The 25336-nt window shown below is 43.7% G+C and overlaps 1 protein-coding gene across 4 annotated transcripts in view; it reads right to left on the reverse strand.

Annotated features, from left to right (window-relative positions):
* INVS (inversin) overlaps positions 1 to 25336 on the reverse strand; it is a 139088-nt gene that overhangs the window by 12461 nt on the left and 101291 nt on the right. For 2 of the 4 annotated variants that reach the window (XM_032634572.1, XM_032634575.1), the window contains 2 exons: positions 18786 to 19072; positions 5315 to 6032 (listed from right to left, as the gene is read on the reverse strand). In XM_032634572.1, coding sequence (XP_032490463.1) covers positions 5315 to 6032; positions 18786 to 19072 — 1005 coding nt within the window. The remainder of the gene's footprint in view (positions 1 to 5314; positions 6033 to 18785; positions 19073 to 25336) is intronic. The other 2 variants (XM_032634576.1, XM_032634574.1) reach the window with 2 other exon arrangements.

Raw genomic sequence — 25336 nt, forward strand, 5'->3', positions numbered from 1 at the left:
AAGCAATCCTGAGAAAGAAGAATAAAGCATCACACTTCCTTATTTCAAGCTGCACTAATAACCTATAGTAATCAAAACAGCATAAATGGAATAAAAATAGACACATAGACCAACAGAACAGAATTTAGAGCCCAGAAATAAACCCATATATAAAGAGTCTAATATTTGACAAGGGAGCCAAGAATACTCAATGGAGAAAAGACAGTCTCTTCAGTAAATGGTACTGGGAAAATTAAATATTCACATGTGAAAGGATGAAACTAGAACCCTATTTTACACCACTCACAGAAATTAACTCAAAGTGGATTAAAGACTTAAATAAAAGACCAGAAACCACAAAACTCCTCGAAGAAAACACAGGAAAAAGTTCCGTAACGTGGGTCTTTGCAGTGATTTCCTAGATGCAACACTTAAAGCATAAGCAACAAAATAAAAAATAAGTGGGACTACATCAAACTAAAAAGCTTCTGCACAGCAAAAGAAATGATCAACAGAATAAAAAAGGCAACCTACAAATGCAAAAAAAAAATTTGCAAACCATGTATATGATAAGAGGTTAATATCCAAAGTATATAAAGAAGTCATACAACTAGATAGCAAATAATAATAATAATAATCCAATGTGCAAGGAACCTGAATAGAAAATTTCCCAAGATATAAAGATGGCCAACAGGTATATAAAAAGGTGTTCAACATCACTAATCGTCAAGGAAATGCAAATCAAAATCACAGTGAGAGGGACTTCCCTGGTGGCGCAGTGGTTAAGAATCTGCTTGCCAATGCAGGGGACACAGGTTTGATCCCTGGTCCAAGAAAATCCCACATGCTGTGGAGCAACTAAGCCTGTACGCCACAACTGCTGAGCACGCACGCCACAGCTTCTGAAGCCCGTGTGCCTAGAGCCCGGGTTCCACAAGAGAAGCCACAGCACTGAGAAGCCCGCGCACCACAACGAAGAGTAGCCCCTGCTCACTGCAACTAGAGAAAGCCTCCGTGCAGCATGAAGACCCAACGCAGCCAAAAATAAAAATAAATCTATAAAAAAACCCACAGTGAGATATCACATCCATTAGAACAGTTGTCATCAAAAAGACAAGAGAAAAGTGCTGGTGAGAATGTGGAGAAAATGGGACCCTCCTGCACTGTTAGTGAGAATGTAAATTGGTGCAGCCACTATGGAGGTTCCTCAAAAAATTAAAAATAGAGCTACCATATGATCCAGCAATCCCACTACAGGGTATATATCTGAAGAAAATGAAGAGACATCTGCACCCCTATGTTCACAGTAGTATTATTTACAATAGCCAGAACATGGAAACAACCTAAGTGTCCACTGATGGATGAACAAATAAAGAAGTTGTGGAATACATATATATATACACAGACACACACATTAGATTATTATATATATTATATATACACACAGTAGAATATTATTCAGCCTAAAATAAGAAGGAAATCCTGCCATTTGCAACAACATGGATGGACCTTGAGGGCATTATGCTAAGTGAAATAAATCAGAGAAAGACAACTACTGTATTATTTCACTTACACGTGAAATCTTCAAAAACAAAACCAAAAAGAAACAAACTCATAGAAAAGGAAATCAGATTTGTGGCTCTTAGAGGAGGGGAATTGGATGAAAGTGATCAAAAGGTGCAAATTTCCAGTTGTAAGACAAATAAGTACCGGGGATGTAACGTACAGCATGATGACTGTAGCTAATACTGCTTTATGGTATATATGAAAGCTGTTAAAGAGTAAATCTTAAGAGTTCTCATCACAAGGAAGAAAATCCTTTTTATCTGTGTGAGATGACGGATGTTAACTAAACTTATTGTGGTAATCATTTCACAGTATATGTAAATCCGTGCTGTACACCTTAAACTTATACAGTGCCATATGTCAATTCTATCACAATAAAAATTGGGGGGAAAAGGCGAACAGCTAGAGCTAGGAGAGGCCAACTTTCCAAATCAGTGCTGTCTGGTTCAACAGCCAAATACTGCTGAGGACTTGGTGGGGATGATCAGGGGGTTTTAAGAATAGTGACAAATGTAAGAGCTGAATTTTACTAAGATCAATGTGTTGGAGGGCAGAGCCTGGGGCGGGAGGGGGTGGGGGCACCAGGATGATGGCTATATTTACCTCTAATGCTTTTCTGATGGTGTTTATCCCATGTGCACTCCCAAACCTCTTATCGAGCACAGATGTTTCGGAGCCTCCTAAGGAAAGCTGCACCAGTGTTCATGATCCATGGCTGATTAACTACTGGTGAGCCTACAGGGTGCAGAGAGCAGCAGGCCCTGTGCCTGATCTTACAATACACCAATTGGGACATAACCTTCTTTCCAAATGCTCGAAGCTCCTTGCAGTGCTTGGGGCAGCCCCTCCCGCCTGCTCTAAAGGCTGATTTCAGTCGAACTACATAATTCTTCCTTTCTTTTCCTGGAGCGTGACAAACCATGGCACCCCTTTACTAGAACATGTGCCACATTTCCAAAAAGCCAAGTGTAGAGAGAAGCGAGAGTTAACAGGACAATACCGCTCTGCAGTCAGTTCTTCCACAGCCCCGCTCTGTGGGCAGAGGACTTGTCAGGAAGCCTGGGTTGTTGGCTGAAGCTCTAACAGCTCCGGCTTTCGGGGGGCACAGCTGCCACCTCATCGACTCTGGTATGGAGACCGAGGCTGTGTCTCATGGTCCTAGTGGTCAGTCACAGCCTCTGTTCTCCCCTTCTCAGGGAGAACATGCGCGCCTGGTTTGCTGAGAATCCGAGCACACCCAATCATCCCTTTCAGCCCGGGGCGCAGGGCGCTTGTTATGGTCTAGCCTAACCTTGTTTATTCACCTCAGAACATGCTGGAGAGGACCCGATGGGAACTACCTTTCACAGCAACTCCTCTTCACCACAGCAACTTTCCAGCCCAGCCTAGCTTGTCCAGTATCCAGTTTCAACCTTTAAAATAGTCAAGTCTTGACTGGTAATAAAACTCAGACGCTTAGACAAAGCTTCATTTTCTCTGGGCCGCAGGTTCAATCTGCTCACCCCATCCTGTGCGTTTTCCAGTCAGCCTGCCTCCCCGCCGCCCCCGGGCACGTCTCCTGTGATGGCGGCCTGCATTTATGGGAGGTCGTGTGCCAAGCCCCGTTCCCAACTCCAGCCCTCGGTGCCCCTGAGGTTTGCTGTCGGACACCACACACTGTCCCTGGACAGCACTTAGGGCTCCTGTGCTTCAAATGGAAGACATATATGGCCATAGCAGAATCAATAAACGGATTTTTACTGTCACCAGACACAGGACTTGCCACGGCGTGCAGCTTCCCAGAAACCCTGTGGGAGTCGACGTCCCGGGACTCGGAATTGCACAGGGGTGCAGCCAGAGGGGGCCTGTGTAACTGCCTCCCCAGATAGGTGCACAGACTATGAGTCCACTGTTCTTGGGGGGAATGACTGAAGGCTCATTTGCTGCTATGGACACTTACTGACAGGACCTGTCAGCTGCTGACTCTTCAAAGGAGTCAAAGGACAGTGTGATGGGGAGGCACTGCAGCTGGGGAGCAGCTGTGGGGCCTGACGTGGCAAACCTCGTGGGCTTGTTTGGACCCCAGGTGTCAGCTGAAATACTTCACAAAAAGTTCCTCTGGGATGGTAGCCAGTGCACGTCCTGGCAGAACGCCCCACGGAGGGGGAGCAGGGACCCTTCCCATCTGTGGCTTCAGAGGCCGACGGTCTCAGCTGCGGGCCAGCGCTGGCTCTGGAGCCTGAGGTTGATGAACCTATCTGTGCTTCAGTTTCCTCACTCATGGAATGGGGAGAAGAAGAGTAATCCCAGTATCCCTCACAGGGTGACTGAGGATTTAAATGAGTTAATACATGTAAAACTGCTTAGAACAGTGTCCGGCCCAAGTGCCTGATGAATTCAACTACCAGTATTAGTAACAGTGCTAGCAACAACATCCCCCATAACAACATTACCTTGATGCATGAGAGACCGTCCAGGCAGCCTGTCCTCCAGCCTGTCCTGAGGTGCAGAGTGCAAGGTCGGCCTCCGCCTCCATTATTTTGACCACAGCAGGCACTACCTTTACTGAGAATGTAAGGGAAAGGCCCCTGGACTCAAGTCAGAAAGAACTTCGAATGCTGGGTCTGACCATCAGGACAGGTCTTTTTTCCTGAGACCATTGCTTGTCTGAAAAACAGGGATGCTGATCCCTATCGTGATGGCTTCCTGGCGATGGTTGGGAGAGCAAAGGGGTCAGGCATGAGATGGCTTTGTAAACAGCCACGAGCCTGAACAGATGTGAGGACGCACTATAGCAAAGGCCGTGCAGGTTGCCCGGCTCTGGGTTAGGAGGCTTTGCCATGACAGTCCCTGAGGCCTCTCCCTGGACCTCACAAGCCGCTCAGCTCTCCCTCTGCCAACAGCAGGGTTTCTTTGGCCCTTTTATCTCCTGACAGAGGCACACCTGCACTCGCAGTGATCTGCTTGCTTTGTTCCCCGGTAAAACTCCCTCTCTCCGGAGATGGAGACCACATGACCCCCACCTGGGGCCGACGGTCCGGCCCTCCCCTGGGCGTGGTCATCACTGAAAGGCCTAATCTGGATGGAGGCCCTCCTGGGGCCTGCAGTGTGAAGGAGACTGTGAGATATGTGAAAACTTGTAGCACAGCACTCTTCCAGTCCTCCCAGAATTACCCCCTGAGGGTGTTCACCTCAGGGTTTTGGTAAGCCTCCTCCACCACTCCCAGCTCCTACCCCACATTCTGAGCTTGATTGAGGCTCACACAGGTTTTTGTGATAAATTTCAGTCACTTAATCCACTGTATCTAATTCCTGTGTAGTAAAGAAGGAAGATAAAATACCTTAAATGTGTAGTGCTTTAGAATTTACAAAGCACATGTTATCTCATTCTAGCAACCTGTCACATGAACAGGACGGGTGTGGCAATTGTTAAATCCCATTTTACAGAGGAGGAAACTGAGGGTCAGGGAGGCTGAGTGATTTGCTCAAGGTCAGATAACCTCTTAGAGCTTCACCTGAAACTTAGGCTTCATGGTTTTTCATTTACACCAGGCTATCCTGGGTACTTTCCTATCTTTCTGGGTAAAAACACCTTCCAAATAGCTTACCCAATATAAATTACTAAGATATACACATGTGTGACTCCCATGGGTTGGCTCAATAAAATTGGCCTTGTCATGCCAGCACATGGAATTCACTAGAAAGTATCACAGAGCACAGGGGGTATCACATCAGGGGGATTAGGACAGACACAGAGCCAAAAAGATGCTCTGGCATCCCATCTTCCTACCTTCTCCAGGCCCGCTGGATGACCGCTGCTGCCTTGTTCTTTTTGCGAAACAGCTCTTTCCTGCTTCTTTCTCTCTGGATTATCTGCAGCCGCAGCTCTACGGGGAGAAGGTCAATATTCACGCTCTGCCCAGAGGGGGGACCAGGTGCTGGATCAGTGTCCTTAGATAGCTGAGTGTCCTCCAACAGGGCGGATGTACCCAGCTTCCTGACTCCTGACCTCAACACCTCTGTGCTCGATGGCAAATCTGAGTAGCTCCCTCCTGCGAGCTTGTCCTGCGTCACTGTGTTTCTTGGCATCCGGTGGTGGAGAGGACTCTGCCCAGCATGGACGGCCTCCCCCTTGGCACTGCCAGGCCGGCTGGACCCAGCCGGGGAGCGCCTCCCTCCTCTGAGCTCCTGGCTGCGCCTTTTCTGGGAGGCACATTTGGCCTTGGGTGCTGCATCCTGCCGCCGGCTGGGCTTCCAGTGGCCGTCCTGCTGTGGAAGGCCTGCAGCTGCCCAACTGGGGTCCTCTCCTTCCTCAGCAGGCCCAGACGCCCTGACACAGGAGGGCTGCTTCAAGGAGCCTTTCCCCTTGTCACACTGCTGCTCGCCAACTGTCTCACCTCTGGACTTCTCGACAGAGGAGGCTCCTGGACGCCGGTTTCCATCACTGCCTTCGCTGGGGCTGAAGTGGACACAGGCAGATCGGCCTTTAGAATGTTCTCTGGATGTTTCTTGGGGAGACAAGGAAGAAGGGGAAGAATCTTTATTGTCCAAAACTTGCATAGTAGGGCAGTTCTGCTCACTGTTCACAAAAAAAAAAAAAAAAAAAAAAATTCAGGCTTGTCCTCTTGTATCACCATGATAGTGCTGATTACGATTAGGAAAAAATTGTTTAACTTCTATTTCTAGCAACAGTAGGTTAGATAACCTGAAAGCCTTCCCCTACAAATACCTAGAAATGGGACTTCCCCGGTGGTCCAGTGGTTAAGACCCTGCGTTCCCAATGCAGGGGGCCCGAGTTCGATCCGTGGTCAGGGAACTAGATCCCACATGCCGCAACTAAAAGATCCCGCATGCCAGTTCAGCCAAATAAATATTAAAAAAAAAAAGACCTATTCCCTGGTGGCGCAGCAGTTTAGAATCCACCTGCCAATGCAAGGGACACAGGTTCAACCCCTTGTCCAGGAAGATCCCACATGCCACGGAGCAACTAAGCCCGTGCGCCACAACTACTGAGCCTGTGCTCTAGAGCCCGTGCGCCACAACTACTGAGTCTGCACGCCTAGAGCCCATGCTCTGCAACGCGAGAAGCCACTGCAATGAGAAGCCCAAGCACCGCAAGTAAGAGTAGCCCCTGCTCACCGCAACTAGAGAAAGCCCATGCGCAGCAAGGAAGACCCAATGCAGCCAAAAATAAAATTAAAAAAAAGATATTATAAAAAAGTACCTAGAAATGCTGACTAAAATATTTATAATAAACATTACTTTAAAAGCACCACAGTGCCTTCAAGAAAATAAAGGAAATTCCTGGGGGCCAAAAACAGGGAAAACTGAGAACCCAAGTGATAAGCTTGTGAGCTGATCCAGCGACTGTCGGGCAAGTGGTAGCGGTGAAGTGGGGCAACAGCTGGTCTTATTAAATAACTGGTTGTTTTAACATCCAGATAAGAACAGAAAATGAGCCTTGCAGGCAGAAAGTTAACTGGAAACAGGACCCTGCATGAAGCCAGGACTCTTGAGGTGGTAGACCCTTGGGAAATGATGGTCCAGATAAAATATCTTCCCAGCACTGGAAGATGACAAGGAAATTTGTCTCAGCTTAGGTTCAGGATGGGGTAAAGAGTCATGCATGGGAATTTGAAACCAAAGTGCTGTGCCTCACATGGGTTTGGTATTCATTTATTCTCAACCCATAGGAAAAATTAATATAAAAACTAGTCTCAGGGGCTTCCCTGGTGGCGCAGTGGTTGAGAGTCCGCCTGCCGATGCAGGGGACGCGGGTTTGTGCCCCAGTCCGGGAGGATCCCACATACCGCGGAGCAGCTGGGCCCGTGAGCCATGGCTGCTGAGCCTGCGCATCCGGAGCCTGTGCTCTGCAACGGGAGAGGCCACACAGTGAGGCCCACGTACCGCAAAAAAAAACCAAAAAACACTAGTCTCAGGATGGCGGTATCACAGGGTGCCTCTTAGAAGCAAACACAGTATTGCTTTAGGATGGCATGACCTCAACTCAGGCTGCACAGAGGGGACCTCCTGAAAATAACTTCACAATCCCAAATTACAAAATACACAAGGAAACAATCTACCATGAGGAACAGTTAATAGAGAAAATAGGAAGATTAGATCAACAAGAATTTTAGCTAATAGGACAGTGTGTATGCACACTCACACAAACGCACTCATTAAACACATAAAAGAAATTTAGAATTTGAGAAAAGAATATATATATATGCAATATATAAAATAAAAATTTTAGTCTCAATGTGAAAAACAGTGAAGGAACTTCTCCTTCCATAATGGCAGAATTGAAGCATACTCACCCAAAAGGACAATAAAAAAGTTAAACAAAATATTACAAACTACCTGTTTGAAGGCATCAAAGAGCTAACAAGGCAGAAAAAAATATGGGGCCAAGATCCAAGCGAATCAGGCAACCAGGAGATGAGCAAGGCATTTGGGGCCACACATCCCTAGGGAAATGAGGCTCCTTGAGGTTTGGAGGACAAAACTTGGAGTCCAGATCCTGCCAAGAAGCATTGTTTTGGACTGGGACTCTGGAAGGCTATGTCTTAGGAAAAAGGGTCCACTGGCCATGGATTGACCTTGCAGGGACTGAAGCCCAGCTCTATATCATCTCAGTTTTGGAAACTGGATTAAGGTGACCTTGGATTGTTCTTGCTCCTGAATGCCTGAGAGAAGCCAATGTAAATCCTCCCTGGAGGAATTAATATCATGCTAGGCTTCTAGTTATTTCTCTAATTTTTTATATTCAGTGATCCAGTCCTTAGTGAAAAATATACAGGGAGATGAGACAAGACAAAATTGAGAGAGGGAGGGAGGGAGAGAGAATAGACAATGAAACAGACACACATTGTGTTTTCAGAAACAGACTTTAAAATAACTATTCTTAAGTGCAAAAGAGTATATAAACTATTCTACTCTTCATGTAAGAAACAAGAGGATATAAGAAAATATACTTGTACCTGGGACTTCCCTGGTGGCGCAGTGGTTAAGGCTCTGCGCTCCCAATGCAGGGGGCCTGGGTTCCATACATGGTCCAGGAACTAGATCCCACATGCATGCCACAACTAAGAAGCCCACATGCCACAACTAAGGAGCCCGCCTGCTGCAACTAAGACCTGACTCAACCAAATTAAAAAAAAAAAAAAATCAAACAAAAAAAACTGGTATGGTTTAAAAAAAAAGAAAGAATGTATTTGTATCGTCTCATTTGTACAAAAGAAATATAGAAAGGATAATCTAGCAACTGAAGAGATTGGATCCTTATGGGGATGGAGTGGGAAAGGGAAAGAAAGAAGAGGGAAATGGAAACTGAGTAGTAGGATGAGGAGGGAGCAACACTTCTCTGAGTAAACCTTTCCGTGTAGCTCTGACTCTTATAACAATTATAATGTTTCACACACACCAAAACAAAATTAAAAACCAATTAATTAAAACAAGATACCACTACGCATCTACTAGAATGGTGAAAATCAAAAACACTGACACCACCAAATGCTGATGTGGGTGACAAGCAACAGGAACTCTCATTCATTGCTGGTGGAATGCAGAATGGTGCAGCCACTTTGGAAGACTGGCAGTGTCTTATGAAACTGAGCATGTTCTTACCATACAATCCAGCAATCTTGCTCTTTGGTATTTCCCCAAACGAATTAAAACCTTATGTCCACCCAACATCCTGCATATGGATGTTTATAGTAGCTTTATTCATAATTGTCCAAACTTGGAGCAACCAAGATGTCCTTCAGTAGGTGAACAGATAAACTGTGGTACATCCAGACAATGGAATTTTATTTTTTTTGGCTGCATCGTATGGCATGTGGGATCTTAGTTCCCCCACCAAGGATCAAACCCCAGCCCCCTGCAGTGGAAGCACGAAGTCTTAACCACTGGACCACCAGGGAAGTCCCCAGACAATGGAATATTATTCAGCAATAAAAAGAAATAAACTAAAAGAAAATGAGCTAAAAGTGAAATGTGTACCAAAAAGAAATAAGCTACCAAGCCATGCAGAATATTATTAAGTGAAATATTACTTTACTTGCATGAATATTACTAATACATATTATTAAGTGAAGGAGGCCACTCTGAAAAGGCCATATACTATATAATTCCAACTATATCACCTTCTGGAAAAAGGCAAAACTATGGAGATCCTAAAAGGCTCAGTGGTTACCAGGGGTTTGGGGAAGAGAGTGACGCATAGGCAGAGCACAGTGGATTTTTAGGGCAGTGTGATGGTTAATTTTATGTGTCAACTTGACTAGTATAAGGGATGCCCATATAGCTGATAAAACATTATTTCTGGGTGTGTCTGTGAGGGTGTCTCCAGAAGAGATTAGCATTTGAGTTGGTAGTCTGAGTAAAGAAGATCACCCTCGCTAAGGCAGGTGGGCACTGTCCAGTCTGTTCAGGGCCTAAATAGAACAAAACCGTGGAGGAAGTGTGATTTTGTGCTCTTTGCTTGAGCTGGGACATCCATTTTCGCCTGCCCTTGGACACAGGTGTTCCTGTTTATCAGGCTTTTAGACTTGGACCAGGATTTGTACCCTTAGCCCCTCAATTTCTAAACCTTTGGACTCAGACTCATAGCACCTGCTCTCCTGTTCTTAAGCCTTTGGACTCACTGAATCACACCACCAACTTTCCTGGGTCTCCAGCTTACAGATGGCAGACTGTGGGTCTTCTCAGCCTCCATAATCAAGTAAGCAAATTTCTATACCAAATCTCCCGATATGTCTGTCTGTCTATCTATCTATCTATCTATCTAACTGGTTCTGTTTCTCTGGAGACCCCTAATACGGGCAGTGAAACTATTCTGTATGACACAATGCAGGATACAAGTCATTACACATTTGTGAAAACCCACAGAATGTAGAACACCAGGTGTGAATCCTGATGTAAACTGGACTCGGGTGATGATGATGTGTCAGTGTAGGTCATCAATTGTAGCAAACGTGCTAAGCTGGGTGTTGATGTTAGGGAGTATGTACATGTGTGGGAGTAGGAGTATGTGGGAACTCTCTGTACTTTCTGCTCAGTTTTGCTGTGAACTTAAAACTGCTCTAAAAAGCAAACTTTATTAAAAAGAAGAGAAAAAAGAAAAATAATAAAGAGACGGCTAGATATCCTTAGATACTAATAGCTAGTAATGATAAAGATAATGTGATTTAGGTATTAGTAGAGATAGATCAGTGAGAAAGAATAGAATGCTAAAAATACTCCCATATATGACAATAAAGATAGCATTTTGAATTTGTGGACCCAGGAGATGAGGTGCTCACAGGCCCTGGGTATGACCCCAGAGAGTGATGCTATACCCCTTCAGAAGCCATTATTCACAAGCCTACTGCCAGCACTGCAGCTCAGGATTATTCCATGTTTATGGCTAGAACAACTGCTTATTCTCTAAAAAGAAATCATGCAATTCCAACCTCACTATATAACGAAATATAGATAGTAAAACTTAGAAAATATATGTATTTATTAGATCTTAAAGTGGGAAAAAGCTTTTCTTGGCATAAAACCACAAAGAAAAAAATCTCAGAAGAAAAAAATGAAACAGAATTAAAAGGTAAACAAAAAAAGTTCATTATATATGACAGAGAAAGGTTACTATCCTTATTACATAAAGACCTTTTAGAAATACTAAGAAAATGAAAAACCAATTTAAAAATTGACAGTGGAGGGCTTCCCTGGTGGCGCGGTGGTTGAGAGTCCGCCTGCTGATGCAGGGCACGCGGGTTCGTGCCCCGGTCTGGGAAGATCCCACGTGCCGTGGAGCGGCTGGGCCCGTGAGCCATGACCGCTGAGCCTGCACATCCGGAACCTGTGATCTGCAACGGGAGAGGCCTCAACAGTGAGAGGCCCGCGTACCGCAAAAAAAAAAAAAAAAAAAAAAAAAAATTGACAGCAGACATCAGTGAATAATCCAGAAAATAGATACACAAAGCCAATAAAAATACGACAAAATTCCATCTTACTAACTAGAATTTAGTAAAACCATTATTTGCCTAAGTGTTTGGAGAGAGTTTTTTGGTTTTTGCTTTTGAAAGGGTGAAACAAACGTCTGAAACCTTCCTGGATTCCAAGAAATCTGGCAGCATGTTTTTTTTTTGGGTTTTTGTTTTTAACTTTTCTTCTATTTATTTTCTATTTATCTTTTATTTATTTTCTAAATTTTCTATCTATCTATTTATTTATTTATTTGGCTGCTTTGCATCTTCGTTGCTGCGCATGGGCTTTCTCTAGTTGCGGCGACCAGGGGCTACTCTTCATTGCGGTGCGTGGGTTTCTCATTGCGGTGGCTTCTCTTGTGGAGCACGGGCTTTAGGCGCGTGGGCTTCAGTAGTTGTGGCACGTGGGCTCAGTAGTTGTGGCTCGCAGGCTGTAGAGTGCAGGCTCAGTAGTCACGGCACATGGGCTTATTTGCTCCACGGCATGTGGGATCTTCCTGGACCAGGGCTTGAACCCGTGTCCCCTGCATTGGCAGGCAGATTCTTAACAACTGCGCCACCAGGGAAGTCCCTGGCAGCATGTTTAAAGAGCCATAAAAATTAGAGGTATATACAAAAACTTATATGAAAGGCTGTTTAGTTTATATGTCCAACACAGTCATGATTAAACAAAGCATGCTGTATTCATAATCTGATATAATGCTAAGCAGCTAGTAACATTTTTGTTGAAAACAAAGAAATTATGTAAGAACATCTCAAAACAGGATGCCCACAATTTTCTGAATGAAAAAAAAGTTATAGTAGAAGGGTTTGTATAGTTTAAGATTAAGGAGGATTTTAATATTTTCTTCTTTGTTCTTTTCTCTGATCTTAATTTTTTGGTAATGTACATTAAGTAATTTTATAATTATGAGAAAATGTCATTTTCTGTTTAAATAAAAGGTACCCAACTACCAAAAAAAAAAAATGAACAGCAATTAGAATCAGCTAGGATGTGGGAAAGAACCCAAAATGGAATAAAAACAATAACAAATAAACCTAACACTATTACAAAATTAGATCAGGTAACCACACTAAAAAGGTGGAGAAGAAGGGAACTCACCCAAGTAACTTTATAAAATCGTATTTTGGCTGAGTACTGTAAGACTAAGGACAAAAAGAAATGTATGTAAATACTATGCTCTATTTAGTAAATTTACTTCTCAAAGGGGTATGGGTTGGCAATTCTGAATCTACTTTACGTGTATACTAGGATTGAACAAATAAGCATATATATCATAGATAATGGGAGCCAGGTCTTTCACTGTTGGAGAAAAAAATTTCAAATAAAAAGATAAAAGCTAGAATAAACCCTGTGGTGTTGGATGGAATTGGAGGTAACAGTTTGAAATCCGTGTGTGTGTGTGTGTGTGTGTGTGTGTGTGTGTAATACACATATACACTGATAGGAACACAAATAGATATAAATATTTCTCAGTTCTCTCTGCTGAAGGGGCTTAGGAGCAATGAGTAGGAGTCCAAGAGTAGTATACACACCTAGCACTCAGATCTTGGATTCTAATACCATCTCCAACAAAAGGAACCAGGTTCCTTGGAGAAGTGGTTGATTCCAGGGCCTTGGGTAGGGGAGGAATATGATGAGATTTCATATTGAAGGGACCGATATGCTCACAGAGAGGAAAATGGATTAGGGGAGTCAGAGTAGATAAGTAAGACCAGTTAGGAAGCTACTGCAACAGTCCAAGTTAGAGATGAAGGTAAGCAAACGTTAGGTAGACTATGTGGTGGTGGTGGATGAGATACAAAGAATGATTTGAAAGCTATTTAGGAAGGAAAGGTGACAAGACCCGGTGACAGATTGGATTTTGAGTGGTAAAAGAAAAGAAGATAATGATCAGATTTTTACCCCTGGGATGGACATACAGATGGGTAAGTATTGGATATTAACCAATATAAGGAGTAGTTTTACATGAAATCATGATCAGTTCTGTCTTGGACAGGTTGAGTTTGAGACGCCTTTGGGACACCTAAATGAGGACATAGTAAATAGCTGAATATACATAACTGGAGTAAGGAAAAGACGTCAAGGAGTCTCTGGTATCTAGACGGTAATAGAGTTTGCTGCCTTAGACACTGCACATGTGCCAAATGTAAGGGCCCCCTGATACTCCCACCAATCATACCCACTAGCCCTGGCAGCCCATATGGTGAGAATAAGAAAACATCAGGGATGGCCTTTAAAATAGTGAGCTTCTCCTCCACTAGACTCTCCTGACAACCACACTGACTCAAAGACAGCTTTATTCCACCACCTCCCACAAGCAGTCTGCTGCCAAGTCACTGCAATTCTACCTCTCAAGTCCATCCGCTTCTCGTCACCCTGCTTCTACTGTGCCTTAGAATAGGCCCTATGTGGCCCTCCACATCCATCCTCCACCCAGTCACAGCGGTCTTTCTAAATAGTGTCTCCTTCCTCTCTTTCCTTCCCCCCTTTGAAATCGTAATGAGGTTAATTATAGTAACAGCTCATACTCATAGAGTACTTTAGGCACTATGTTTCAATCTTTACATGGGTTATCTCATTAATGGTCACAATTTTCTAAGACAGGCATTATTATCTCTCTCTCTTTTTTTTTTTTTTTTTTGACAAATAAAGAAAAGGAGGCTTGGAGAGGCTATGTAACCTGCTTAAGATTGTATAGCTAGTAAGTGGTAGGGTCTAAAGCTTACACACTTAGCCATTTATGCTCTATACACATTGTAAACAACAAAAAGGGAAGAATAAGGAAGAAGAAAGCAATCACCTGTTAAGAGACCTTAGGCAAGCCCTTCTCTCAGGGCCTCAGGGTGCTGACTTGTTTTGAGGAGGCTGAACTAGATGCTCTCTAACAACCCTCAGGCTCTAATTTATGAAATAGGATAATGGAGAAGAAGAAGTGGTCAACGTTTCCCCTCTCTGGCTTCCTGCTAGGATGCCCATGCTGCAAAGGCTATACTGCCTGATCACTGAGGCAGCTGTGACCCTTCTTTATGTGGCCAAACATAACATGGCTTGGGATGTCCTTTGCCCAATTATGTTGGGTTTCCTGGGAACACTATACTGGAGAAGCCCTGGTCGATGTCCAGTCTTGATTCTTAGAAGTATCTCCCTATTTTCCTCTGTACTCTGGCCTCTTGGGCAGGTCAGCAAGGGCAAAGGCTGCCCGTGAAACTGGAGCTGCCTCTCCTTACACCTGAATCAGGCTCACGGGCCTCCCTTCCTCCAACCCTCCCCAAAGTCTGGATGCTGGGCTTCTCTGAGCCTGTTTGCATATCTGAATCTGGCTTTTCCCAGAGGTCCCTTATTCAGGACACCACTTCCTGCCCTCGAATGAGGAGCTCTCCTGCCTCTCAACTGTTCTAGAACACTAATTTTCAAAACTTTTTGACAATAACCCATACCAAGAAATAAATCTTAAATTGTGGCCCAGTATACTCATCTGCATGTATACAAACACACACACATGCACACACACACCCCTATGTACAAAGACATATAACTGCAACAGAACTTATTACCTTTATAATGTGCAATGAACTTTGATAGGTTCTATTGAAGTCTATTTCATGAAAATTATCCTAGTCCAATCCACTGAATTCATTTCATGAGCCCTACATGGCTTGAAAATCATTATAAAACCATGCACTAGTTCACCTTTAAACCAATAGTGAGGGGAGGAAGTCTAACTATCAGTAGTATCAGTAAATTAAGGACAAAAGGATTGGTTATGAAAAAAACCAATCTTCATGGCCTTCTCAGGATGTGAGATAACTACATGAATGTGACCAGGTCCACAGTAGATGTGACAAGCTTTGCAGCATAACTGTCTCAAGGTGTTTTATAGTAAGGTGAATACAAGCCACAATTACCCTGTGTAGTTGTAAGTAGTCTGAAATAACTGTGCTCCCCCTTCTCTCTGCTCTGTAGAGCACTGGATTGGGGAAAACCGTTGTCTATTTGAAGTTGCAGGAATTAAGTATAATTCTTGGGGTACAGAGTAAACCCAAAACCAATCAAACTTTCAACAGGTGCTTTTTAAGTGAGGAGTCAGGTCAAGAAATATTTACCTATGTAACCAATACTGTGCTCACTGCTGTAAGAAAATGCTGATGGTATGGTCCTTAGTCTTATTTATAATTCAGTATGGCTGGCACACAGTATGGGCTCAAAAACATATCTGTTGAATAAATGCATGCATAAGTTGATTTGGTGAACTAAGTAGAAGCAAAGCTTTGACATAAAAATGGGACTCTGTTACAGAGAATGTGTTTACCCAATGAATACTTTTTGTGTCATGTTTAACAATCTCCAAATCTCAAGCACTTAGCTAGTATACATTCAACAAATGTTTATTATATCTCTTATGTGCCAGACACCTGCTGGGATAAAGAAGTAAGAGACATATTGCTCCTTCTGAGAGATTGTTTAAAGGTCAAAGATTCTTCCTACCCTAGGATCCACATTTGATCACCTTTCACCTTTTGATTTTGTAGTATGTCTACATCTCCACTCTCTTGAGCTGGGCTGGCCTTGCGAATTACTCTGATCAACAGAATCTGGTATAAGTGATGTGACAGTTCTGGAGCCCAGGCCTCAAGAGGACCTGTAGCTTCCACCTTCTCTCCCTCAGAGCACTGCCCTGAGAAAAACATGCAAGGAAGATGGTCTGATTTGCTGGACGATGAAAGGTCATACAGAAGAGAACTGAGACACCTTGGCCAACAGCCAGCACCAATTACCAGACATGTGAAGGAAGCCATTTGGACTTTCTAGTCTGGCCAAACTTCTAGCAGCCACAGGAGTAAGCCCAGCTGATCCAGTAGAGGAGCTGCCTAACCAACCCATAGAACTGTGAAAAATAATAAACCGTTGTTTTAAGCCACTTAGTTTGGGGGGTGGTGTGTTATGCCGCTAGAGATAACACAGAAACTGATACCTAAAAAAGAGACATGCTGGCCTAACAAAAAACCAGAGCATCGACTTTGGAACTGGCTGGTGAGCAGAAGCTAGAAAGGCAATGAAGAAACTATTAGTGAAGTCTGGAGGAGCAGAGAAGAAGTTGCTATTGGAGTCTGGAGAAAAGTGAACTGTGTAATTCAGTGGCAGGATAATTGGCAAAACTGTCATCTGCAGTAACTTGGAAGATAGAAAATACACCTAATGAACTTGTAGATATGGCTTAGGAGCTTTCTAGGTGGAATGTTGAAGAAAATATCAACTGGCTTTTTTTAGCTGCATATGATTAAGGTATGGGGAGAAAGAAACAAAGAACTACTCAGCTTGCAGGCAGAATTTAGAGTAAATATAAAGAGCACAGAGTGTGCTGGGTTAGAAAACTGTTTTAAATTTTCTTTTTTTTTTCTTGCCAACAAGAGAGTCTCATATAGTAAGATATGACCTAGAGATAAAGATCAAATCAAGAGTATGGCTGTGCAACCCTTTATTAAGACCTCAAAAATATTAAAGATGGTACATTGTAGGCCTCTCGGCTAGACAAAAGAACTTCTAAGAATCTCAAGGGCACTGTTCCACAGCGGCCTGAGCCACCCAAAGTAGAGAGAGGCCTATTTGAAAGATAATTAATGGATGTGGTTTTGGAACATGGAGTGAACCCAGTCAGATTCATAAAAGACCCATGAAGTGTTTGAGATAATTGTATCACTGAGAGTGCCACCAGCTTGAACTACTGAGGCGGTCCCAAATGAAAAGGAGCCTCTAGGGCCCCAGTTTCCTATATGCAGGAAACAGGCTAAGAAGTCTACTCAGCTGCAAACATGGGCTATGTCTCAAGGAAAAGGAAGACTTCTCAGAGAGTAGAGCCAAGAACCCAGGTGGCAGAGCCCAGAGCCAAGGAGAACAATGGAATAGAAAACACACATAGGAGTAAAACCAGACCCTAATCAAGGCACATTTCATACCTCAGAGTAGGGGCCCTGCTAATGTATAACCAGCTGGCTTTCAGAATTGCTATGGACTAATGACTGCTATGTACATCCTATTTCTCTCCTTTTTGGAACAGGAATGTCTCCTGTGGTTTATTCTGTGCCTGTCTCACCACTGCTTTCTGGATGTGTGTGTGGGTGATGTGCGTTTTGTCCGTTGGTCTCTGAATCAGAAAGATTCACACCTGGGGAACCTCAACAACATCTGGACACGACATTGGTCTCAAGATCCCAGACTTAAAACTTGATGTGATAATTGGCATGAGATTTTGGGGTCCTAAGATAAGGGTGAGAATATTTTGCATGTGGGAGAAATGCGAATGATCTGTGACCAGAAGGAACTGTGATAGATTGTTTAATAGCCCCAAATGACTCCCATCCTAGTACGCATAAAGATGGAATCTATTTCTCCATATTATTTAGTCTGGGATGGTCATATAACTTGGCTTTGATCAACAGAATGTAGCGTGCACATTCTAGAGCCTATTCCTCAAGAGGTCCTATAGCTTTTTCCTGTGCTTTCTTAGAATAATGTCCTGAGACCACTGTGTAAGAAAGCCAGTTTAGCCTATGGGAGGATGAAAGGCCAGGTAAAACAGAGTCGAGGAATCCCAGCTGATAGCCAGCGTCAACTGCCAGACATTCAAGTCAGTCCATCTTAGACCATCCAGTTCACTGACCTTGAACTGAATGTAGCCACGTGAGTGAGAGCAGGAGAAGCCTGCAGAGGAATGGCCCAACCAACCCACAAAATCATAAGAAATAATAAACTGTTATTGTAAGCCGCTTAGTTTTAGTGTAGTTTGTTACACAGCAGTAGGTAACTGAAGCAACCCTGATTTTACAGATCTTATAGTCTAGTGGAAAAAACAGACAAGTAAGCCAGTAATAACAGTGAAAGGTGTTGATCCTTATAATAGGGAAGTACAGGAAAGCTATGGGAGCATATAGCAGGAAAACAAAGCCTTGTTTAGTGGGAAGGCATGGCTGTACGGAGGAAGGAGCATTCACTCTGAGAGCTGAAAAATAAAAGGTACTTTTTGTCCATACAGATAAAAGGATTGTTATATGCAAAGGTCCCAAGCTAAGAAAGAACTTGAGGAAATACAACAGGGCTGTCACATCATGAGAGTCTGGTTAATGAAGGGAAGAAAAGAGAAACAGAGGAAATAAAGAGCAAATAAATAATAAAATGGCCGATTTAAGTGCTGACATAATTACTTTAAATGTAAATGGTCTAAATACATGAATCAAAAGAGCCCACAGTCCATAGGTTAGCACTGAATAACAAGGCAATACACCTACCATTTGGTTTTCTGGGATCTGTTCTCTGCAAGTCTGAGGAGAGATGCTGCTCCTTCTGGGGGGCTCTGCTTGGAGACCCTCTGCCTGGAGACCATCTGCAGGCTTTCCGCTCAGGGCCCTGGGCCTTGTCGCTGCAGGGAGGCTGTTTGCTGGGCGCCCAACTCTGCCTGCGGGGCTCAGCCTGGGTGCTGGGCAGACAGGGAGGAGCTTGGGGTCTGCAGGAATCTGGGCTCAGCCTTCCCTTCTGCTGTTCTGCCTCTCTTCGCCTATTTTCTTCTTCTCGCTTCCTGGGAGCAAAGCCAAAGGGGAAGAGGAAAAAATTAAGAGCGTTCGTTACCTGTTCAAGTGTTCCTGAGTGAGATTTGAACTTTAAAAGGAGCTACCACAACACAGGGGGGATTTGGAAATTCAGAATTTTCACAATTTCACAATTTCCTGTCTTTTATCCAGGTCTTATAGCTCAAAGGATGATGGAGGCAGAAAGAATCTTATAGATCAACCTGTGCCCAGCTGAGACACACATGATATGGAACTTTTTGGTGAGACATAAGAGGATCCCAGGTGTGTGTGCCCCAAGTGTGTGTGATCCCTGGAACTACACCCTTTTTCTCCTATTCCAGAAAGCACATCAGAATGCAACTGAGAATGATAGTCAGAGGGATAACCCTTAATCTTCTCTATTTGTTAAAAAGACCACTGGTAAACCTTAACGATTACATGAAAAAATTACAAAGCACCTCACAACTGATTATAACACACCTGTGAGGTGTGTTATAATCTCGTAACACTGCCATCGAGAGCTCTTAGCTTATGGGTCAAACCCACTCAACTTGCAGATGAGGTCCAGAATCACCTGTTACAATAACAGGTGATTTTCAAGAAGTCATACACAAGTAGCTGCTGGCTAAGCTGGAACCTTTGGGTAGCAACAGAATAGACAGGGGAGGCCAAGACTAGAAATGAGTGGCCGGGTGAGGCAGGTGGGCCGAGGTAGCGCAGGTCCAGAAAGGGGTCAGGTGCTTAAGGACGAAGTGGCTGAGTTAAGGACACGATTTGTTTGACTGATGTCATTAATTTGTAGGGATATCCAAGGGAAAAAAAAGAGGACGAAAACAAACATTTTCTGCGCCTCTCCTGTGCTGGGCACTGATGATACAGTGATGAGGACCACAGAGTTTGGCCCTTCCTTGAAGAACCTTCTACCCAGAGCGGAACAGCTAGGACAACAGAGGCTTAACATATGATGGAAGAAATGTTATAGTAACGTGCTTGCACAGAGGAAGCAGTGATTAATTTTGTGGAGGAACCTGGAAGAAGGTCCCAACTGTTGATTCTCAAAGATGTGTAGGAGTTTGCCAGGCAGATAGGTGGGAATGAGGATGTTAGTCTGAGGGAGAAGTCTGGGCAAAGGAGCGAGTATGGAAAAACTGGGTCTGTTTTGCTTCTTTTGACCTTTAAACAACACTTGCTATAAACGGCAGGCACCCAATACATATTTGCTGCTCAGGAAGAGAATTTGGTTGCCATTTAAAGGTGCAGTTTAAAGTAGAATAATTAGAGGTATAGTGAAGAGAACACTGTACTGGGAAGTCTAAGAATTCTTCTGGTCCTGCCTCTGCCAGTAACCACAAAAAGACCTTGAATAAGTCAGTTTCCTGCCAAAGACTCAGTTTCCCCAGGTCTGACACTTACATGATGGTTAATAATCCTGAATTGATTTAAGGGTCTGTTTGGAATGTCTTTATAAATAATCGGGGCTGTGTTATGTAATGGGATGGAGAGATTTCTTTTATCGGAGTAGCTGGTATCAGGGTCCCTCTTAGTGGGGGACCTTGTTTAGACAAATACCTCAGTAAGCTTGGGGACAGGATTGAGGGCTGGTAGAAGGTGAGACCCTCAGGGCCTAGGTGGTGACTGGCTTTGAGGCTCCAGAAAAGAGGCCTGCTCTGTCAGGACACAAAGAATTTGTTTGTATCTCCTGACTGGGAGGGAAGAGATGAAAGAACAGGAGAGAAGGGAGGGGGAAGAAAGAGAAGGCGAAAGATTGGGTACTGCGTGGAGCAATGGCAGGGTAGAGAATCGTCCAGGGTGAGGGGACAGAAAAGGACTTTAGATCTGTGATCCACACACTTTAATGAATGGAATCTCCTGAGATCTTACTAAAACCTAGATTCTGATTTACTGGGGCTGGGGTGGGGCTCAAGAGTCTGCATTTCTACCAAGCACCCAGGTCCTACAGGTGCTACGGGTCCTGATAGCAAAGCTTAAGAGAATAGGGAAGTCTCGTGTGGCCTGTTAACTATGCCATTAGAGGATATGCAGTGTGAGTCTCCTCAATGACACCAGCTCTTCGGAAGGCCTCCCATGCTCATACATGCTTTTTTATAGGCAACCTGACAAGTTGTAGGGCCACGGTCCCAGGAATGGAACCAAGAGCTGAGGCAGAGGCCCCAAGCCCCCAAGAAGTCACAGAATTCAGATTTCCACAGACTGTGCAATCTGAAGCAAAGCTTATTTATATCTCAAGGGAGAGGAAAGTCCCAGATGACAGATATCTGAGTCACACTTTAATATAAAGCCTTGTCAACTTAACTCCCCCCCTACCTTTTTTTTTAAAAAAATTTATTTATTTATTTTGGCTGTGCCGGGTCTTAGTCGTGGCACACGGGATCTTCATTGCAGCATGCGGGCTTCTTAGTTGTGGCAATGTGGACTTCTCAGTTGCAGCATGCAGGCTCTGAGTTGCGGCGTGCATGCGGGATCTAGTTCCCCAACCAGGGATCGAACCCTGGCCCCCTGCATTGGGAGTACAGAGTCTTAACCACTGGACCACCAGGGAAGTCCCTTAACTCCCCTTCTGAAGGTCTTTCATCCTGTGTGGTGAAGCCCCTGATCTGGGGTCCAAGCTTGCCTCTCTGATAGGTTCCCACTGAGTGCAATCCCAGAGAAAGTGGTCAGATGGCTCGTGCTGACTCCTGTACAGCTCGAATGTTCTCATTTGACTCTGGCCTTGTTACGGGCTTTGCCAAATGCTGACACTTGTGTGCACTGCGTTGCAGTCGACAGGCGAGCTGGACAGCCTGTCATCATCAGTGCCTGGGATTCATACGGATGCTAGCAAGTGCCATTTCAGCGTGATCTGTCTGTGGGAAGGCTGCTTTTCAGAAGAAGGTGGAAGCATCTGGGTGGCTGAGGTGCTGCTAATTGATCTAATAGCCGTGCTCCTGGCAGGCAGAGGGAGAGCTGCTCTTTTTACTGACACTGATGAACAGAAGTGCTTTAAGAGAATATATTGGTCCTTCAGACAGACAGGCGTGTGGGGTCGCCTGGCTTGGCATTTGCATGGATATCATTGCCATCAAAAGAGGCTTTGAGGTGATAGCCTAGACTTTGTTATTTGAGCAGTCATTTCTCCTTCTTTTAGGACACTAAACCCCTTTCCTTTTCAGTTCCAAGAAGCCACTGTGCAATCAGCCCCTGGGCAAACCTTGTCACTGAAGACCTTTCTGGGCCTCCCACAAAGGCAGTCACAGGACAAACAGGGGATCTAGCCTTTTAGAGTGATCAAGATGGCCAGCATGTAAGGGAGCTCTGCCTTCTGAAGACTTTTCTGGAGCGGGGAGGTTTGCAAGGGGTTATTTTTTTCATTCTGGTGGAACTCAGTAAGCAGATTCGGGAGAAAGAATGTAATCATGAGAATATATAATTACACACTCAGCTGATGAACAGAAGTAAATTAATGTTTTTAAAAAAATGGATGCATTTTGCATTAAAAAAATCTTCCAGGTGGCACACAGCCCACAAATGTGCAGATCTCCAGAGCTGTGGTTCTTGAATGTAAAAGCAGTGATCACTGAGGAAAAGGGATTAGAACTGGGAATTATGCATAAGCTGCATCTTATTTTATCTGTACTGCTGCCTTGAAACAAAAAGTAACCACACACACACACACACACACACACACACACACAGAGGATACAGCTCCTCAGAATAGAATATGATCCCGTGTGTGTTTGTGTGTTTCCCTGGGGGAAAAGGTACAGAACCACTGCTCATAATCTAAGAACTTGAAGGAATCTCACTTTAATGAGGGCAATGCACTTATTTGGTAGATAAGGAAACTGAGGCAGAGAGCTTAGTGACTTATCCGAGGTTACGTGCTAACAGCTTTCTATACACAGGGCTGAGCTGGAATTCAGCAGCTTTACTTTTTCCTGTAAAATTCATCTCACAAATCATTTTTAAAAATTTTACTCAGTCTTCTTCCATCATTTAAAAAAGTGAATTGGGTCATATGAAAAAAGTGGTAAGACTACATTAAAGTAAACATGAACAGCATTTCAAGCTAGCTTCTAGCATAGCTTTTAGTCCTGAACCCTTAGACTCAATAACTGTCCTAAAATTTAAGTGTTTTTTCTCCAACTAATTTATTACGGAATGTCAAAGATCTTTAATCTTCATGGTAGGCCATGCTATACACTTGACCTATTTTTGTAAAGTTTAGGAAACAAATACAAGAAAAAGAACCAATGTGATTCTACTTTACATGAAAATTTAAAGAGAAAAGAATCCTGTCCATGACACAGCAAGTAATATTTTAGCAGGAAATTTATTAAGATAGCAGAATCTTAATGTATAAACTAGTCCCACATTTTCCTTCCTCCCTTTTTTTTTTCTATTATCTTAAGGGAAATCAGCCAGACAACAGCTTTTGATGGGCTACCAATTAGTCTGGTTTGTACTGTCTCTTCTAGAGCAATTTTTGCAGCTCCCCAGAGGCTCACAGTATAAAAATGTAAGAAAGCCAACTGGAGATCAGATCTTTGACAACCTCTGCTTTGGGTCCTATGGACCACAGGGTAAAGAGGGTCTCCAAAGGATGGGCTGGAGGAACGGGGCTGTTTCACCCAGGGAAGAAAAGACCCAAGGCATACATTGCTGGTGCAAATCTCTGAAGGGCTGTTGTGGGTCAGAGATATACCCTGAAGCCCTCCCAAGCCCAAGAATGGAGACTTCTGCAAATGAGAAGCCTAGATAACCAGTGCAAAAAAAAAAAAAAAAAAAAAGGCCAGTAAGAAACCAAGTGATCAAAAGTTTGCTTGATGTGCAGAGAACCAGATCAAGGGCGGTAACTTCAAAGACTTGAATGTTCCATGGCTTCAGCATCTCAGCACTGAATGCGTCCGTTCGTGCAATACGGCACAGACCTGCCTCTGGGCCTGGAAAGTTTAAGTCCTGGAAGCTGATGGATTTTTTCCCTACCCCACTATGTGGCTTCCACAGAGAGTTTTAGTTGTCAGTTTTTAACAAGAAGAAATTAATTCTGTCAGACACTGCAGAAATAAAGCAGGCTTATCCTCATTCATGAGTATTCAAGTTGCCATTGCCATGAATACAGGACTAAGAGAGGTTTGCGAGATGTGATTAAAATGGTTTCCGCAGAAGAGGGAGGTTAAGTTAGTGTGTCCTGCTGTTGTACCGAGTTATCCCAGCTTTGCCCTAGTGCCATTCTTGTTCATCGTCCTGGTGTAGGCTTGGGGCCAACTAATTTTCTTAACTTTCTCAAGGATTTAGGAGGATACTGGTATGCTCTGCTATGTTAGCTTGGAGAATAACAAGAAGATTTTTCCTGAAGTATGTTGCAGAACTGATTCTGGTGGCTTGGTACCACTCTCTTAACAATCACTGGAAATGACACGGCACAACTGAAAAAGCATTGAGTTAGGACAAAAGCTGACTTGGGGGCCTGGAGACTTTTGCCACCAACAATTACATGTTGCATATAAGTCAGGAAAAAGAAGCAAGGTTGTTCCATGCTGGCCTATCAGATGGTGCTGGCATCTGGAGAGAGCCTCTAGCATAAGCATGGCTGGAGGGCTGATTCCCCTGAACCAAGCAATGGTAGGAGCCCTGGCTTTGGGTAAGACTGAGATTCATGTGCCAACTCTCACTTACTAGCTGTGTGATTTCAGGCAAGTTAATCTCTCTGTGTTATTTTCCCCTGCATGAAATGGGTTTAAGGATAGTTGCCCTGTCTACTTCATTGGGTTTTGTACAAATTTAATGTACAAGAATTCTGTAAGCTATAAAGCACTATATTAACATAAGTAATCATTATTACTTTTATTAACAGGTAAAGCTGTTAAGCTGCAAATGCATCTGGTTAGAAGTGAAGAAACCTGGGTGTGGCATGAGTGCCTCGCCATCTAGGAGTTACAGGGCTGGGCCTATTGATATTTTCAGAAAATGCTCATTGCTGAAACCACACAAATCCTTTTTCTGTAGAAGCTATCTTTTTTTTTTTTTTTTTTTTTTTTTTTGTAGAAGCTATCTTAACCACATCTCTCAAGCCTCTCTTAGGTCTTGTATTCATGGCAAATAGCAACTTGAATGCTCATGGAATGGGAAAGGGCCTGCTTATTACTACAATGTCTGATAGAACTAACTTCTTGGCAAAACGGGGCAAATACAACTCTCTGGGGAAGCCACATAGTGGGGTCTAATGTTCAAGTATATGCAGTGATAAACCTTATTGCTCTTAGGTTTCTTTT

The sequence above is a fragment of the Phocoena sinus genome, chromosome 6 (assembly GCF_008692025.1).
Source record: "Phocoena sinus isolate mPhoSin1 chromosome 6, mPhoSin1.pri, whole genome shotgun sequence".
NCBI classification, from domain to species: Eukaryota; Metazoa; Chordata; class Mammalia; order Artiodactyla; family Phocoenidae; genus Phocoena; species Phocoena sinus.